The following is a 19582-nucleotide window of genomic DNA, read 5'->3' as shown; positions in this document are numbered from 1 at the left end:
TAAGACCCTGGGTCTTATAAGTTCCACCTTTCTACCTCCCTACTCCCATTGTCATACTCCGTCCATTACCTCTTATCTAAACTCTTGGAATAGCCCTTCTCCTGAGCAAAACTACAGTTCCCAAAGCAAGCTTTAAACATGGCTCTTGCTCAGAAGGTCTTGTCCTACATACCCCATACTATTTCTTTTCCCAAGAATCAATACTTACCCTATTTCAAATTTCCCAGATCCCATGTATCTTTCAAGGTCCAAATCAAATAACATTTTCTTTACAACTTCATGGGCATCCTTTGAATTACTTAAAAATCACTTCAAATTCTCATATTTTTTTAAGATTTTATTTTATTTGACAGACAGAGATCACAAGTAGGCAGAGAGGCAGACAGAGAGAGAGAGAGAGAGGAGGAAGCAGGCTCCCTGCTGAGCAGAGAGCCTGATGTGGGGCTTGATCCCAGGACCTTGGGATCATGACCCGAGCCAAAGGCAGAGTCTTTAACCCACTGAGCCACCCAGGCACCCCGATCTTCTCATATTCTTTAAACATATTGTACCTTTGGGGCACATCCCATTTCATAGTGTATTGTCTGTCCTTTATTTTCCCCAGTAGGTTGCAAGAGGTCTTGGTCTTATTTTATTTGGGTGTTTATCCCCAAGTTCATTCTATGGGGATTTGTACCTTGTAAGTTTATTGTTACTAACAAGATTTGTAAAACCTAATAGCATGTTTAAGATGTCCTCTTTTATTTTTGATTTGCATAAACTGGTTTGAGAGCATTTTTCACCCCTTTCACCTCTGCCCAGTCAACTCTAGAAGCATGTTGGACACAGCCGAAAGAGTGATTGTGTTTAGAAATTGCCATAAACTGGAGTTTCCTCTTAGTTATAGCTTGTTCTCATCGACCCACACTCTGCAACTGACCTGCCACTTCTCATTTCAGGGAGAGTGGAGAAGAAAAGAGAACAAAAAACAACTTCAGGTAAGATTTGGGCTAATTAGTTCCAATTATTTCCTGTTTTTACTTCTGCCTTTAAAAAAATCTATCTGCAGTTTAATATTCAAAAACTCATATTAAAAAAGTAATAGTTTATGGTCCTACAATTGATTGTTATTAAATTAATTAAATTTAAACACTTAGCTTTTTCACTTTCACATCAATCATGTCCTCATTCTATCATTCTGTTCTAAAGAAGTTAAGATAGAAGGTGATTTTTTTCATCATTACCTATTAAAAGGTAAGTCTTACAAGCACCAACTTTAAAAATTTCAGGTTGTTAAAAAAAATTCAGGTTATAAAAGTTGACATTTTATTTTCCCAAATATCTATGAATCTTAATTATTCTTCTTAAAACCATTTGTGGAGTTGATGTTTTCCAGGACAGTGTTGACTGCTTAACCAAAAAGAATCTTTACATTTTAAGAATTATTCTATTCCTAACTTCTAGTGTATGTCCAGAGTGAATGATGTTTTAACATAGTGCCATTGCACATAGTAGGGTCCAATACTGCTGACTAATACAAAAACAAATTTTTAAATTTCCATATTTTTATTACTTGGCTTTTAGCTGAAAGTCCTGAGGTAAGATAAAATTTCATTTACCAAGTAAATCTTTGCATAAGGGCAATCTTCCAGCTTCTAGTGCCTTAAAATTGCCAGTAATCTTAGAGAATTCTAATTTGGCATATACACCTGTGCCCACCACCTTTCCCAAGTATCTACCCCATTATTCTATGATATGTGAGAGCTGCCCACAAAAAAATACATTGTTCCTGACCACTCTCTTCACTGCATTTTTTTTGTCTCATAGCAAGACAAAATTTGTTTGTTTGTAATTTTTGGATTCAGTAAAAGATAAAATCTGAATTAATCAAAAACTGTGTAAACAACCTACTCCCCTGTCCCTTTTCTCTTTCCCAACCTTAGTAATCATCACAGACAACTGAGCAATGTACTACCTGTACGACTTTGCTCTTAAATGTTTTTTGCATTCTTTTAAAGCCTGATCATTAATACAAAAAAGAAAAAATGTGAAGGCAAGAAAATATCTGTCCTCCTCACAGATGTGATCACCTCCATAATTGCTCCTTGGGGAAAGATTATTTATATTGTTTCTAAAATGCTGATGTTATGATCCTATAGGTACTGGGTTAAAGAAACTTTATAGTTTGAGAGAAAGCTAAATTAGCCACAGTGGTAAACCAGATGCCTCTTTAAGTTCCCTTTGTATTCATGGATTCTAATATTCTGTGTGACCAAAGGTGACACAAAGGTCTAAAGACAAAGGCAGGACAAGAACTCTAGTTCCTTGACTCGTTCTGTCCCAGCTCTCATCATCCTAACCTTTCTTTTCAAATCAAAGTGCTAGTCACTTTGATACTGTATTGAATTTCTAGCTTAAAATAATATTTTTCAACTATCGGAAAATCTTTTTAAGGCAACAAGATCTTTGCAGGGCACCCTAGTCACCAGGGTTATGAGGAAACTCCTTTTATTAAAATGGAGCTAATCTCCCTCAACTGATTCACAGTTGTCAGTGTGTCTGATTTTTATGAGAATGTGAAAGAAACTTTCCACGAGAAAGTGAAGTCAGAGACAGCTAATGGACAGGGCTCACATTAGTGGGGAAATTTTGAGACTCATAATTTCAAAGAATACAAACTCAGTCCCCACAAAATCTGTATTTGTGAAGAATAGTCTGAGTTTTCTAAAGGTTGGGATCTAACCTTTGCCAAAGTAGCCATAAATATCATTACCTTCAATTTGTGATGCTCATCTGAATAGATGTATCTTTAGATGTCAAGAATGTCATGGGCATCCCTGCTTCTGAGGTCCTGCCAGGACTTCTTTTTATTGCTTGTTGTTCATTCTGTTCAGATTCTATGTCCTGCATGCCAAATTAGACCATGCTCCCACACCCTCTGGTTGATAGCAGCAGATCCGTCTCCAAGCTGGGGAGATCAGTATTCGTTTGTGGACCCATTCAGTCTAAGCCATCTTGTGGCATGAATCATGATGGGAACCAAAGAATATAGAAAGAAAATATAGTAGACAAAAATATTACCCATTGAAACAGGAACTTCCAGGACCCTCACTTTTTGCTTGGTTAAGATTGGTTAATTCTTTGTTTATGGGATCTTGGACTAAGATGAAAGCTACAGGTAAGTTTTTATTCAGAATAAAAAATAACTTCCTAACAAGGGAACCTCTCCAGGACTGGAGAAAATGAGATTATGTTAGTAAAAGTGTATGCAGGTTGAGCCATCACCTGTAAGGAAGGGTGATGAGAGATTCACAAAGAGTCTGATCATTCCTAAAGTGCTTTCCAATTTTGTGTCTGTGATTCTATCTACCATTATTACTTTTTGAAATGGCTCTGCTATATGTTTCTGGATCAACACTCTCTCTCTCTCTCTCTCTCTCTCTCTCTCACACACACACACACACACACACCTAAATGGCTCACATTTCATTATACAACTGAGTGAATCATGTTCCAGAGCTTCAACTAAGTTATTTTGGTGAGTTGCTCAAGAAAGCATACAGCTAATGGGGCTAAGACTATAGAATAATATTATCCTATGGTCAATTTAAGTTCCTTTGGGGAGAAAGTTCTTTGACCCTGATTGAAATCCTGGCTGTAGTTTCAAATATGATGCTCTTCTTGATAAACCAGGAATAAGTCCCAAGAAAATATGCATAACCTGATAATATTATCCATTTTGGAAAAATAAGTCAAAGCATATGTCTCAATACTGAGCCCAGAAACCTGTCTCGAATTCATATAAAATGGCCAGCAAGATCAAAGCTGAATTTGGCTATTTGGTAAAGAACTTTAAAAATACATGCTGACATGATGATAAAGAGGCAAAATATCAAGAGGCAAGTCCCCCATATCATCAATTATCTATTTGCCCTTGATCTTCTCAAGGACCCAATCTTCTTACCAGAAAAATAGGGAAAAATGACCAGGTGTATTCCACAGATTTTATATAAAACTCCATTTAATTTGAAGAATTTTAACTTATCAGAAAAAAGACCCCTTTTTGGATCCTTTGGTATTAAAAAAAAATACAGCAAAAAATATAAAGAAGAATTCTCACAGAGAAAGGTGCTTCATAAATCTTTGTTTAGAAAAGATGTACTAATTAGAAGTCTTACTAAGGTAGACTATGGAGACACCATCTGTTAAATATATATTGTTCCAAAATTTTAGAGAAGGAAAACATTTTCAACTCTAGTCAAGTATTAATTAAAGAACAGTCCCTGTGGGCCAGAGAATTGGACTTATAGATAGAGATGATAATGAGTATTTTAAAATGAAGTTGCATACTTTCCATTTATGACATTAGATCATCCCTAAAGTTGGAGAGGTTTTGTTCATTTGCATTATTTGCAAAAAGTTACTGGTAAAGAAGAGAAATGTTATTTTTCTCTCAACTCAAAAGATGAGATTTATTAACAAAAATTCAGCAAATGGTAGAACGTCTGCTTTGCAGCTCAGTCTCTTGCTTACTTTTGACTGTGCTTTTCCCTTCTTTGAAATGTCCTAAAGCATCAATAGCACCTCAGTTTTAAAACGTTTAACACAGATTTAACATGCAGTCATTCAGGATAAAAAAAATACTTAAAAAGATGCTTAATAAATTCTTCCATCCGTATAGTAACAGCATGTTCACTTTCTTGTATGTTACTCATTTATTAAATGCAGATTTTCAAATGGATTCTTATATAGCATTTTTCTACATACTATTACTATTTTTGCATTGGTTTTTGCCTTGATTCCTATACACTTCAGAAAAAAAAAATACCCTCAAAAATAAGCACGAGATGACCTAATTTGTTATTGTTTTAATTATTGATGACCAACATTAAACTTACAGAGTTAACAGGCAAATCATGTTGGGACAAATACATTTAAGTAAATTATCATTATTAAAAAGCCCATCATTTAAGAATAATGAGAATCATTATTCCAGTTAGAATCAAATCTGAAAATGTGTATCATCCTAACTTACTTATAGCTTACAAAATCTCTAGTTACTCAATAATCCTGTATTATGTATTTGAATGTTGCTAACAGAGTAGATCTTTAAAGTTTTCATAAGAAAAAATGGAAATAATTATAACAATGTGTAGTGACAGATGTTAACTAGACTTATGGTAATAATTTTTCAATGTATATAAATATCAAATCATTATGCCATACACCTGAAATGAATATGATGTTTTATGCTAATTACATCTCAATTAAAAAAAAAAACTCTTCACTTGAACCCATCTCATTTGGTGTCTCAACATGGGCAGAGAAAAAATCCGACTAAGCAATTGTAAGTTGGTACATTCTGTTTGCTAAACATTTTTGTGATCCAGGCTTTGTGCTTGATATTGTAGATGTTATGGTGAATAAAATATAGCATTTATGTCCTCAGTTCATTCACTTTCAGCTGGGGAAAAAATGAATAGATGATTATAATACAGTGTGAAGAGTGCTTTTTATAGAACTACTGACTGTCATGAGGGTGTCAAAGAAGACATCGTTGGGGGGGGGGTGTTGCCTTGAGTTGATCCTTAAAGAAATTGGAGCTTACCAGGTAGAAACTAATAACCCAGTCAAAAAATGGGCAGAAGACATAAACAGACACTTCTCCAAAAAAGACATACAAATGACTAACAGACACATGAAAAAATGGTGAAAATCACTAGCCATCAGGAAAATATAAATCAAAACCACAATGAGATGCCACCTTACATCAGTTAGAATGGCAAAATTTAACAAAACAGGAAACAGCAAATGTTGGCTAGAATGTGGAGAAAGGGGACCCCTCTTACACCGTTGGTGGGAATGCAAGCTGGTGCAGCCACTCTGGAAAACAGTATGGAGGTTCCCCAAGATGTTAAGAATAAAGCAAACTTATGACCCAGCAATTGCACTACTAGGTATTTACCCCAAAGGTACAAATGTAGTGAAATTAAGGGGCACATGCGTCCCCAATGTTCACAGCAGCAATGTCCACAATAGCCAAACTGTGGAGGGAGCCAAGATGCCCTTCAACAGATGAATGGATAAAGAAGATGTGGTACAAACAGACAATGGAATATTACTCAGCCATCAGAAACGATGAATACCCACCATTTGCATTGACATGGATGGAACTGGAGGGGATTATGTTAAGTGAAATAAGTCAAGCAGAGAAAGACAATTATCATATGGTTTCACTCATATGTGAAACATAAGCAATAGCGTGGAGGACCATAGGGGAAAGGAGGGAAATCTGAAGAGGGAGAAATCAGAGAGGGAAATGAACCATGAGAGACTGTGGATCCTGAGAAATAATCTGGGGGTTTCAGAGGGGAGGAGGATGAGGGAGGGGGTAACAGAGTGATGGGTATTGAGGAGGGCACCTGCTGTGATGAGCACCGGCTGTTATACTTAACTAGTGAATCATTGAACACTATATCAAAAACTAATTATGTACTATACAGTGACTAACTGAACATTTAAAAAAAAAAAAAAGAGAAAAAAGACCAAGAAAGGGAAGCATATCCCAGTCACTCGGGAACTTTATGCATGTATAAGAAACATGTCAAAGTGCCACAATATTATTTAATAATAGAAGGACAAATGTAGCTCCTTGCATGTTTACTACTGGAAATGAAAGCTTCCTGTGAAATATTGTATTTATTTAGGGAGAGATGGAAGGGCAGGTAGAAGAGTGTGTACCTCTCTGTTCTTTCCCTGATCCCTTTCCCTCATCTCTGAACTACAGGGGACTGAGCCCTCTTGGACTTTTGTGACCATATCACAGGGGAATGCTTATGTGATGGTTGATTTTGCTGTGTTAGGTACTTCCTTTCCCATTTGCTAAAATTTTGTAATACACATTCTGACCTTTTTCACTTCTTTTTACCCTAGAAAAATATAATCAATAAATACTTACTCGTACTAAAAAAAAAGAAAAGAAAAGGAAAAGGGAAAGGGCTGGCTGTCCAGAGAGACAAAGACAAGAAAAAGCTTGGCCTGTTGAGGGTACTAATAAGATGAGATCACAGTTATAAGCAGACAAAAGGCAGGGCACTTGGCCACAAAAGCTGGCATGAGCCAGAATCAACAGGCACCATTTTGCCATTCCATGGAGTTGGGACCTTATGCAGTAGATACCAGAAAATAATGAAGTACAAGGAATTACACAATCTATTTGCATTCTCTAGAAATCCTTCCAGAGGAAGTATGGATTGGAAGGGGAATTCAGTGGGAGCAGGGAAATCAGGTGGTATGCCACTTTAATTACTTAAGAATGAAAAGTCGTAGGTCCAAGGGGTCTTTACTAAGACAGTGGCATTAGAGAGGGAGCTAGAGAAAACAGAATGAAGATATATTTACAAAATAGAATTGGCCTGTTAGATTGGATACAGAAGGTAAAGGAGGATGACTCTTCGATTTCCAGCCTAAGAAATGAGATGAGTGGTACCTCTTGCTTCAGAAGAAGGAAGGATTGGTCAAGCATAACAAATGCCACAGAGGAACCAAATAATATAAGCACTGAAAAATGTCCATTGGAATTGGAGGAAAATATGTTGGTCACCACTAAGAAATGATTTTTCAGGAGATCTGAAATGGAATGTAGAGAGCATTGGGCTCCCTCATGGGCTGAATGAGGGAGTTATAAACAAATGAGCACAAATGCAGACTTGTTCTCTCAGAGAGTTTGTCAAGTGGGGGGAAGGCAAGGAAACAGAGACATAATCATGAAATCATCAAGTTAGGAAACTGATGTTTATGGAAAACCTTTCTGGCTCTGGGCGCGGTCCCTTCTATTGGACCCTCAAAACGAGCTTATAAGGGTTGTGTATGGTCAACATTTTAAAAATTAGAAAACTGAGACGTAGGGAAGTCAATTCACTTGCCTTCAGCATCCCCATCCTAACCGGTAGAGCCAGAAATGGAACCGAGGAAGTGGCTTGCTGGAGCCAGCTGGTACTATCTGGGAGATCATTTGGAAACAATGGGGGTGTGGTTTTCTTCCAAGTTCAGCATCAGGTGAGGTCATGTATGTGGCTTAAATTGGCTATAGCCAGAGCATTTACACCACAGAAATTGGCAAACATTACAGACCAGCGTTGGTTGATTTGTATGACAGTGTGCAGCTGGGTGTGGTCTGTGCCACACACAGCAAAGCCAGAGCAGCTCCCACCGCCCACATGTGAGATCTGGCCAAGGTCACTTGGTTAGCGAACAGAGAGCAAGAGTTGAAACTTGAATCCAGATCTGCGACCCACACCCAGCCCAGCAGAGGTGCTAGGGCTTTGCTGAAAAGATAAGTGAATATTCCTTCTTCATCTTCTATCCGCAGATGGCCCAGGTTGGGATAAATGAAGTCTCATATTTATCAGTCCTCCAGTTCTAAGGTAGCAATCTTCTGCTTTGGCCTCCCAGGCAATCCATCTCTGGGTGTGTTTGCTTTTTTAAATAGCTTTCCTGAAGAACTGGCTCTCTGAACTATGTTAATGAATTCTATTTTTAAAAAAATTACCAATTTTCTCTGGGTTTATGGTTTCACAACAATATTTATTATTAAGCAAAATAAAGTATCTTAGATGCATTTTTCCACCCACAAAATGGAAGACTTACATACAGCCTGTTCATTAAAAGAAGTCCTGAAGAGGTTATTTTTAAACAAACTTCATTTTCCAGCCAGTCGAATTTATGATAGAGAGGGAATAACCACACAGCTGTGCCACATTATTTCGAAAATACCTTAAATTCTATTGTATAACACTGCATTTAAAACAGTGCCTTGATGCAAACTAAACAAATCTGAAATGGTTAGAAGCTAATGGAGGAGAAATCGCCATGTCTAACCACACAAAGTGCAAATGTGAAAACGTATCCCTGAAATTCTCTCCACCTGTTTAATTTGGATTGCTGTTACAGCATCTGGGGCTGGGTGTATTTGCACACAGTAGAGACTGGAAACATGGTTTCTTTAGGTGGCGGGGGAGACCTGTTATCTCTAAGGGCATCATAAATATTTCACCTTAATGTGCTGTTCCTCCTTGCATAACTGAAAAGGCGAAACTTACCTGAGTTGATTCTTGCACAACATCTATGTGTTCTTTTCACTTGGGTGAGAAAGTGAAGAAGAGTTTGCTAATTTTGTTAGCCAAAAATTACTTCAGGCTTTCATCTTAAATATTTTGGTAAAAAAAAAAAAAAAAAAAAAAAACAAAGCCACAAGGAATTCCCAATTAAAAACAAAATACAAATGGACTTTCAGGAGCGGATAGAGCTCATTCAGGCAGCACAGACCACAAAGTTAGGTCCCCAAAGTCAGGCTCATGCTACTTTGAATGTCCTGTGGAAGTTGCGTGAAAGGGCATTCCACGTGTATCTATGTGTATCTGTGTATTCTACGTATATCAGTCAGTATCATAGTAATTACACTTTAATCAGACATGATTTGGGAATGATGCATTCAAAGTATGTGCATACTTTGATTAGCTAAAAATGGCAAAGGATTAAAAAATATCCCCAGGAATTGAATATAGCTGATCCTTAGGTTTTCTTCTGAAAGGAGTCTTAAGTCATGCCTGATTTTCCCACAGAGAAAACAATGAACTTGTATTTCTAACCAAGGAACAGATGCCCAACTTTTTTTTTTTTTGAAATGACCACAAACATTTTAATCAACTGTAAATGATATACTTGTACACTGTGTAACTGAAAACCTTCTAAAGTGAATGTAAGTCATTTGAGCTGAGTAATACAGGAATCGATCATATAAACTGTCCTATTATTTCACTGCAAATTCCCAGATAAGAGGATTGGCAGGGCAGGAGAGAAGCCATGACGCTGTAAGGAAGCAAAAAGCCCCTGAAGACAGCTTACCCCAGAAATGAGGTTATGACCTGAGTGGAGGAATTCTGAAAGGGGCGGAGCCTTAGTTAGAGAAGTGGAGGGTGGGGGTGCGGTGAACACAGTGTCGGAAATATCAGCACCAGAGGACCAGAAGCTGCTGCGTAACCTGGCCAACTAATTCATACTGAGGGGCTAATGAATGGCCATGAATTCATACATTATTGATTCCAGATAGCATATATAAATTTTATTCGATGTGATCATCCCTGTCTTGGCTTCCATTTGAACCATTTAAAGGAGCAGAGGATTCCGCTGGTCCATGCCTGGAACACTTTGCCTTATTGGAGTCCTCTCAGAACATCTCTTGAAGGCTATCTCTGCTTGCTTGTCTGTCTTTGCTTACGCATCTTCACTATGCCCTAGTTATTAGCATGACTGCAAATCTTTAATATATTTCTCACTGCACGGGAACAACCTGCATTTCTCAGCCAGTTGTGGTCCTTTCCTCCTCAAAAAGATCCCTGAAATGCAATTCTAACCATACCTTCTCCTAAAACATACAGCTCTGTGTTTCATTGATACACTGAGACAAACAAAACACCACATTCAATTTCATAATCATTTATTTGCTTATTTGGGTTTTTTTTTCTCCTTCTCTTGCCTAACTCTAGATCAGCAATCCAGTAGAAATATAATGCAAAGCATACAAGCAAATTTAAATTTTTGAGTAGCCACCTTTCAAAAACTAAAAATAGAGAAGATTAAGTTAATAATACACTATTTAACCCAGTAAGTTCAAAATATTCCTTTAAAAATGTAATCAATATAAAAAATTATAAATAAGATACTGAAAGCAGTGCATGTGGCAGGCACGTGTGTTACAGCAGAGATTAATGGCGTACACAACACTGTTGTGGCACTGGGTGCCTGCAGACTTAGCCTTTATCAGCAGCAAGCCTAGTCCTGGAATGTCTTTTTGGAGACGGGTATCCTTGCAGGTTCTGTTTGCTTCCTTTCTGAGCTATGTTTTAATGAAATCAAAAAAATGTAGTAAAAACAAAACCAGAAGTTGCTTGTGTGGCTCTGTTTCACCCCTGGTGCCTCCCACAGGTCCTGGAAGAAACAAACTTTCAGGAAGTATTAGTTCAACAAACGAAGGAGCACTTGGCTTTGTTAAATCACCAGAGGCAGAAATGTCCCTATGGATTTCCTAAGGAAAGAAGTCCTTAAGACTTAGGGGAGGGAATTGCAAAGATAGGACAGGAGAAACCCAGAGAAATGAAAACATACATGAGAAGGAGATGGACACCCTAGACTGTGCCTTTGAAAAAGCACTAAGAATTCTCTCCAACCAACCCCAGAGCTGTAAGCATTTCCTTATCCATAAATTACACTGAAAACCTTATTAATTCTGCATGTAAATTTCTGCATCCTAATTCAATTTAGAAGTGAAGGCATTCATTTATTCATTCATTTATTGGAGAACTATTAAAAGCATATTTATTATTTGCTACTATGTGTCAAGGGCAAAGCACCAAAGTTATATTTGAGATGGAGAGAAATCTCAAAGATATTTAAAAAAAAGTTCTTTGATTTGATTGTTTGGGGAAGTAGAGGATTTGATGGTATTTTTTGAATTTTGCCTTTAGATCCATGATTGATGAATCTTGATTGCTCTGGAATGAACCTACTTGCCTGAAGAGATAATGAATATTACCTTTTCAGTGTCACTGCAGCATTATAAACAAAGAACAAAAATCCTTTTTTTGATAATTCTGTCATTATTGCACTTGTTGATTTTCAGTATTCTGTTATTATTTTTAAAATTATTTGCATGCAGCCTTTCTCTCTACCTGCCTTTGTGCTAGTGGAAATGGGAGTCAACATTTAGAAGTGATCTGGGGGATGGACTGAGAAGAGATTTTAGAGCATCTTTCACGTTTATCTCTGACCTTTATCACATTCCTTTGTTGCATCTCTTTTAATTGCAATCAAACACATTTATCGTTAACTCATTTGTCATTGATATAGGAGCCACTAAGTTTTGGAAAATAATAGATTATGAGCGACAATTTCTCTATGTCAAGGAATGTTCAATTTTTTTTTTTTTTTCCTATTGCGGAGCAAACCTAACAAGAGTTTGCATCCTTCCCCATGTTTGTCGCTAGCCAGGCCTTGTCAGCGGTGAACAGTAGTGGTCCTTGTGTGCCAGTGGGACAGCTGTGTGTTGACTTCCTGGGTATTTTAAGGGCATTTGTGAAAAGTCAAGCTAGCACATTCAAAGCATCCTTAATCAACATGTTTGTGGCATTACTTCTATAAAGTTAAATCAAATGTGTCATATTCAAAATGTGTAAGTTGTACTTAATTCATGTGTAATTACAGGTTTTTTTAATACTTAAAAATGGCAACATTAAAAACCATTACCATGGTTTAACTGAAACAATTTTTCATCTAAAAGTACGAGACACATAAAAGGTTATGACTGTATTGTATTGTGATTTTTAAATTTTTTTATCAAAGTGTAATTGATGTGCAATGTTACATTAGTTCCAGGTGTGCGACATAGTGATTCAACAAGTGTGTAACTTATGCTCACCACAACTGTAGGTACCGTCTGTCACCAGACAACATCACTGCACTACCATTGACTATATTCCCTATGCTGTACCTTTTATCCTCATGACTCGTTTATTCCACAACTGGAACATTATGATATTTTTTGATTGTTGAGTATATGAAATAATTAGCATCTTTTTTCTCTTTATTTAACCCGAACCGAAATGTAGAATATTTTTTGAAAAGTAAAATGTAAATTCACTGCCAGAATTTAGTTTACCTTTCTGGCATTTATGGAGAAAACAAGAAAAAATCATTTTCCTCCTCCACATGAAGAAGAAAATCAAAAGAGAGATAACCAATTGAATATTTTTTAACTCTACAGCAGAAGTCTTTAAGTAACAACTTCCTCACACAACTGGGTTAGGTCCTGGTTTCATGTTCAAGTACCAGTAATGTCCTATTCTTAGTGTTCTGATTATAGTCTCAACGTTTGAATTTCACTGAACTTTACAGAAAGCATTTTAAGTTGGCAGTAGTTAGAGTCTTTGATTTTACAAACAAAAACTAAATGGCCTGAAAGATGGATTTCTTTGCCTCTTGTTTTTAAGTAATATATAGTGATTGTTGGCAGAAATAGACAAAGCGAACAGATGCCTTGGGTCAGCTTGTATTTTTTTTTTCCTTTTCTCTCCAAAGACTACCACACAGGGTTCAATATCAACACAACAGGATCTAGTACAGTGTTACTCAGGCACTGTACTCTTTCAACTAGTAAATTATCAGCTGTAACATCATCACTCATGAAATAATGTCAAAGGAAGATCTTTGTTCTGGGTGAAAATTAGAAGATTTGCCTATAAGATGGAAGATATGATTGAACTTTTAGTTCATAGTTATTGATAGAAATGTAAATACCAAGGCTAAGATGTCACTAATTTAGATTTTTTTTTGACATTTGACTTCAGAACTTGAACAAGTAGTATAATATAGTTTTGTACTCAAAATGAGACCATAGTCAGTACTTAATAAAGGGCCTATCTAAAGGACAGACAACAAATGTGTCCCTAAAGCAAGTAGATCTTCTCCAGAGCACTGGGATGGAAAACTTAAAAGTGAAATAATTCAGAGCTTCATAAACCAGCAAAAATAAAGCTGTTTATCAACTCCTCACTCCCCCACCCCCAGTCCCTGGTAAGTTCTAGAGATCAGCTGTGCAATAGTGTACCCATCCTAAACAATACTACTGTATTGTACACTTAAAAATTTGTTAAAAGGGTAGACTCATGTTATTATTCTTACCACAATAAAATAAAATGTAAAATAAATTAGTTAAAATAAACAGTCAAGCTCTACATAGCAGGAGGCACTGATTAACCTAGGGTTCTAGGTGTAATGACACTAACATGGTAACCAAAATGTCAAAACTGATCATAGGATAGTCTAGACCTTCATTCAGGCTATTCAAGGTTCAGAAAATACTGGTCCCATCCATTAGCAGGGTGCAGTTGAGACTGCCTGGCTCCATCTGAAGTAGAGAGAAACATGATCTTAAGGAATGAAGCTTTTCCATTTTTCTGTGGGTTCATAATAAAACGTCAGAAGAGGGAGACCTGGGTGACTCAGTCAGTTGGGCAGCTGCCTTCACTCAGGTCATGATCCCAGGGTCCTGGGTTCAAGTCCTGTATCCGGCTCCTTGCTCAGCGGGGAGCCTGTTTCTTTCTCTGCCTGCTTGTGCTCTCTCTCTCTCTCTCTGGCAAATAAATAAATAAAATATTTATAAATAAATAAATAAATAAATAAATAAATAAAATGTCAGAAGACTAAAATAAGGAAAGTGTGGCAACTGTGCCTTTGTTTTTCCTCCTGTTGAAACCCTATAATGCAATTCTAGTCACATGATATTTCCAGAAGGGGTTGTTTGGTTGGACAGTCAGATCCTGTCTTCCAGATATTTCAGGCAAATAGATGAAGGAAGAAGGGTTTCTTCCCTCTTCTTTCATCCCTGAAACTGGAGAGAAAGAAGAAATGAAGGCCAGTCTTCTTCAGTTTTGGGAACTTACCTACAAAGGAGGATTCCTATTTCCTCTGTGTCCATCAGACTAACTGATGCTGCTTCTTGTCCTCTTTTCACCAATTTGAATCATCTAGCGTGTGTACTCAACCTGTATTCACAATTACATCATATATGCGAGACACTGCCATGAAGTACATGTACTTTTGAATTCTGCCCATGAATTCTGCACATTTTTATTTTAAACTTTTTAACTGGTTTTTTCTAATTATAAATAATCTGCTTCAGTAGGTTCATATTTTTCTTTTTTTTTTTCAGTTTGTCTTTATCCATGAGAAAAGATAAATTTAAATACTTTAGCTAAAGTGGTGAGGGAAGATCTCTCTGAGGAGCTGGTATTTGAACTGAATCAAGAATGATGTGAAGGAACCAGTCATGAACAAATCTGACAGAAGAGGGAATGGCAAGTATAAAGGCCCTGAGGCAGGACAAGCTTGGCAGTACAGCATGACTGTAGCAGAGTGAGCAAGGGTGAATATGTAGGCAGGGTCCAACTTATGTGGAGCCATGTAGACTGTAGTGAAGAGTTTCAGTTTTATCATGATCACAACAAAAAATCACTGCAGAATTTTATGCAAGGAAATTAGGTTTTTTTAAATAATTTAGAGGGGTTTTTTGTTTTGTTTTTTTAAGATTTTATTTATTTATTTGACACAGTAATACAGACATTGAGAGAGGGAATACAAGCAGGGGAAATGGGAGAGGGAGAAGCAGGCTTCCCACTGAGCTGGGAGCCTAATGTGGGTCTTGATCCCAGGACCCTCGGATCATGACCTGAGCCAAAGGCAGATGCTTACCCGACTGAGCCACCCAGGTGCCCCCAGTGAGATTTTTCTTTTCTTTCTTTTTTTTTCTTCTTTTTTTTTTTTTCTTTTTCTTTGAGAATTCTGGCTTGGGGCAGTTTCTAGAGGGGCAAGAATAGAGGTCTGGAGAACCTTTACAGAGCCATTATAGTAAGCCAGGAGAAAAATTAAGTGGTCTAGAGTAGGATAGTTTCAGTGGAAATAATGACACATTATCAGATTTAGGATGTATTTTTGAGGTAGAAACAGGTGTGGGTGACTAAGAGAGGGATAAAGGATGGCACTAGGTTTTTGGCATGAGTAAGTTGGTAATAATACTGTTAGCTGGGATGTGGATGAACAAGAGAGGACCAATTTGGGGAGCTGGGGACAAAAGGAGATTGCTATGTTAGATACATTAAAATTGAGATGACTATTACCTACCTAAGCAAAGACACTTCTTGGATATCTACTGCAGTTATCTAGGTGAGAAATAATAGTGGCCTGAACTAAGGAAGTGGCAGTGGGGCTGGGGGAGGGTGATGGATTCGGGAAATGTTTGAAGAAAGAATAAACAGGAACTTGATTATTAATGACAAGCAAGCCTATCAAGGGAACACAGGAGGAATTCCAAGGCCTCTGATTTGGATGACTGAGGGGTGCCGGTCCCTGACAGGGAGTCCTGGGGCAAAGGCATGATTGGAAGAGAAGAGCTTCATATTTAAATAGTCATGGTTTTAGTACTTATAGGAGACCCAAAGCCATGGGCACTGAGTGCATTTTTTTTTCTTTAAGATTTTATTTATTTATTTATTTATTTGAGAGAGAGAGAGTGTGTCCAAATACAAGCATGATGGGCGGGAGGGGCAGAGGAAGAAGGAGAAGCAAATTCCCTGCTGAGCAGGAAGCCAGAGGGATGTGAGGCTCCATCCCAGGACCCTAAGATCATGACCTGAGCCAAAAGCAGACACTTAACCAGCTGAGCCACCCAGGGGCCCCCCACTGAGTGTGTTCTTATTTGAGCCTGGAGTTCAAACAAAAGACACAGCTAGAGACTGGACTCAGGAGTCATTGTTATAAAGACACTTGTTACCAGTGCCAACAAAGTGGATGAGATTACTCAGAGCCAGTAGTGCAAAACATAAGGAAACTGTAGTCAGATGAAAAGAAAAAGTTTGATTTGGATCATGATGGCTAACAAAACCATCCCAAAGACACAGAGAAAGAAGGGAATACTATAAATACCCTTCCAAATCAGATGGATCATTTCAAGCTCCTCCTTCAGCAGAACTTACAATGAGTCAGTACAGGACATGAACGTAAGTCTCATACCCAAAGCAAAATCTAGGACCATAGAACAGGATGATAAAGAATTTAGAAGTTGAGACTTCGATTTTGAATTCTTGGGTAGTTACATGCACACTGCTTGTGGGAATGCAAAATGTTGTAACCGCTGTGGGAAAAGGGTATGGAAGTTTCTCAAAAAATTAAAAATGGAACCACTGTATAGTCCAGCATATCCCACTTTGGGGTTTTTGTTTATCCAAAAGAATTGAAATCAGGATCTAGGAGAGGTATTTGCACTCCTGTGTTCACTGCAGCACTAGTCACGATAGCCAAGATGCGGAAACAACTTAAATGTCCATTGAAAGGTGAGTGGATAAAGAAAATGTGATATATACATACAATCAAATACTACTGAGCCTTAAAAAAAAAAAAAAAGGAAGTTCTAGAACGTACAATAGTACGGGTGAACTTTGAGGACAGTATGCTAAGTGAAATAAGCCCGACCTCAAAAGAAGAATACTGTGTGATTCCATGGACATGAGGTATCTACAATAGTCAAAGTCATAGAATCAAAGAGTAGAGTCATGGTTACCAAGCAAAAGGGGAAGGGAAAAAATAGGGAGTCACTAATCAATACACATAAAATTTCAGTCAAGCAAAATGAGTATGTTCTAGACTCCTGCAGTATAACATTGTACATACAGGCAACAATCATATATCGCACACTTAAAAATTTGTCAAGAGGGTTGATCGTTGTATTTGCAGATGATATTCAAGTTGAGTGATTATCTTCCAGGTAATTGAGTTCAGCAGAAAACAGGAAATGACCGAGGCAGACCCCATGACCAGATTGTAAGGAAGGCACTGGCCATCCACATAAACCCAAGTCTTCTGGCTCCAAAATTGGTGACCACTCCCTGACCCCCAGCTGCTTTTTTAGAATAATGGAAAGTCTGTGTCTGGGAGGAGCCCTGGGGATTGTTTGGTGCTAATCTTCATTTTATAAACAGATGGAATGAAGCCATGAGACAGTAGCTTATTAAAAGTCACACATTGGGGTGCCTGGGTGGCTCAGTGGGTTAAAGCCTCTGCCTTCGGCTCAGGTCATGGTTTCAGAGCCTTGGGATTGAGCTCCGTGTTGGGCTCTCTGCTCAGCAGGGACCCTGCTCCCCCCTCTCTCTCTGCCTGCCTCTCTGACTACTTATGATCTCTGTCTATCAAATAAATAAATAAAATCTTAAAAAAAAAAAAGTCATACACCTGCTTTGGGGTGCAATCCATGAGGACATTGGAAGCGTTCCTGTTGTGCTCTAATGCTATTTACAAGACTTTTTTCAAAGGAAATGAAACCAGTCTCATGTATGCCCTCTGTATGCCTCATACCCGACTCTCCTTCTGGAGGGAGCGGTGTATAAAGGTTAAGATTTCCAGCCATAGTCTCAGACCCCCAGGTCTGGAGTCCCTGCTCTGTCCCTTAGTCGTATGACCTCAGCCTCTCTCAACTTACTCCCCTTATTTGTCAAATGGAGGTAGTACTAGTATTATCTCATAGAGTTGTAATGAGGATTGAGTTGAGATAATACCCATCAAGCCTTGGGCCTAAGACTTAGCTCACGGTATGTTCACAATAAATTTTAGCAATCTTTTTTATTGCCCTTGATATTACTTTATATTACTTGCCTCTGTCCTTTAGCATCTAGGAGGGAAACGTTAATAACCGACACCCAGAGGTTTATTTCCATGTAGTGGGAATAAAACAAGTATTTGTTGAGACAGTGACAAAAGAAGGAAAACAAGAAGGAAGAAAGTGAGCAAGGGACCGCTTAGCACTAAAAGATCTTTCTTCATTGTCTGGCTCATATACTGAAATGTGGAAATGTAGAAGCTGTTTTTATTATTGATATTACCCATTTTTTTGATCTGCAAGATATGCAGCCAGCATTTTTCATGTGGTATAGAAAAGATCAAGAAGAAAGGGGTATCTTTTAAGCATGGAAGACAATTTCAGAGGTTTGCCCATTCCTGTATCTTGTATCTTGCTCCTGTGGACTGTCTATATGTGTTAGAAGTGCAGACAGGATGGAGACAAAATGCTTATCCTTAGTGACCTTGCATGGGGCAAGGCCAGGTGACAGCAGAGTATTTATACAACAGAAACTTCTATAGATTATGTTGTGTTAGGGTTAGGAGACTTGACCCCATGGCCAGATCCCCTGATTTGTTTCCAGCACTTGGCAATCTTGCACAATTCGCTATAATTTTATGTAAGGGATAGCCACTTGACAGCATGAACATTTTTATGAATTTCTTATAAAGTCATAGAAATCTTAATACCTTTCTAATTTGCTTCTCGAAAGAAACAGTACAATGGGAACATGAGTAGGAAAAATACAACGTAAAGAGGGAAAAGGTGGAGCCTGCATGATAATGAAAACCTATTTATTTATTTACTTTCTTACTTATTTTTCTCCCGTTTACTAGAATCCCCAAAGCTGAAGTGGACATTACGACATTTTGTAGTGGAGCAAATTAGGACCCAGGGAGACTAGGTTCATTGGTTTCCCTGGAGATGGCTGTAGAATCAGACCTGCCCCTTTTCAGTGCTGTTCTGATTTCAGAGGCTGCTGCTTGGGCTCGCCTTCTCAGCACCTCCCTGGATACGGTCTGTACTCTATTTCCAACAAAGCACGACATGAAGTTCTAGGTCCCCCTGCCCGGGGAGCCTGGCATGGGCACAGGTGCCCTTGGCAGCCAGCAGAGCACAAAGGCTTCTCCAGCGAGAATGCAGATCTGTGAAAAGAGCACTCAGTACACACAATGGCACCGGATCTTGCCCTCTTTCTCTCTTTCATTTGTGTTTCCTTTCAGTTAATTTTGTTAACGAACTAAAAATTAGTTAACTGATTTCGCAATGCTTGGAAAAGGAAATAAACGGCTTTGCTCATATGGTCTTTACATCTGTACTCATGTTAATTAAATAATTAATCCATTATTTATAATAATGCTTCCAAAAACATATTGAAAT

At 37.9% G+C, this 19582-nt stretch overlaps 1 protein-coding gene across 1 annotated transcript in view; it reads left to right on the top strand.

Annotated features, from left to right (window-relative positions):
* The window catches only part of LOC111142738 (carbohydrate sulfotransferase 9), a 185935-nt gene that overhangs the window by 60560 nt on the left and 105793 nt on the right, over positions 1 to 19582 (top strand). The window contains 1 exon segment of the mRNA XM_022496030.1: positions 939 to 977. Within this exon segment, the coding sequence (XP_022351738.1) occupies positions 939 to 977 (39 nt within the window).

Source organism: Enhydra lutris, unplaced genomic scaffold (genome assembly GCF_002288905.1).
Source record: "Enhydra lutris kenyoni isolate GAN:26980312 unplaced genomic scaffold, ASM228890v2 scaffoldscaffold8, whole genome shotgun sequence".
NCBI classification, from domain to species: Eukaryota; Metazoa; Chordata; class Mammalia; order Carnivora; family Mustelidae; genus Enhydra; species Enhydra lutris.
This window is presented reverse-complemented; position numbering and strand designations above follow the sequence as displayed.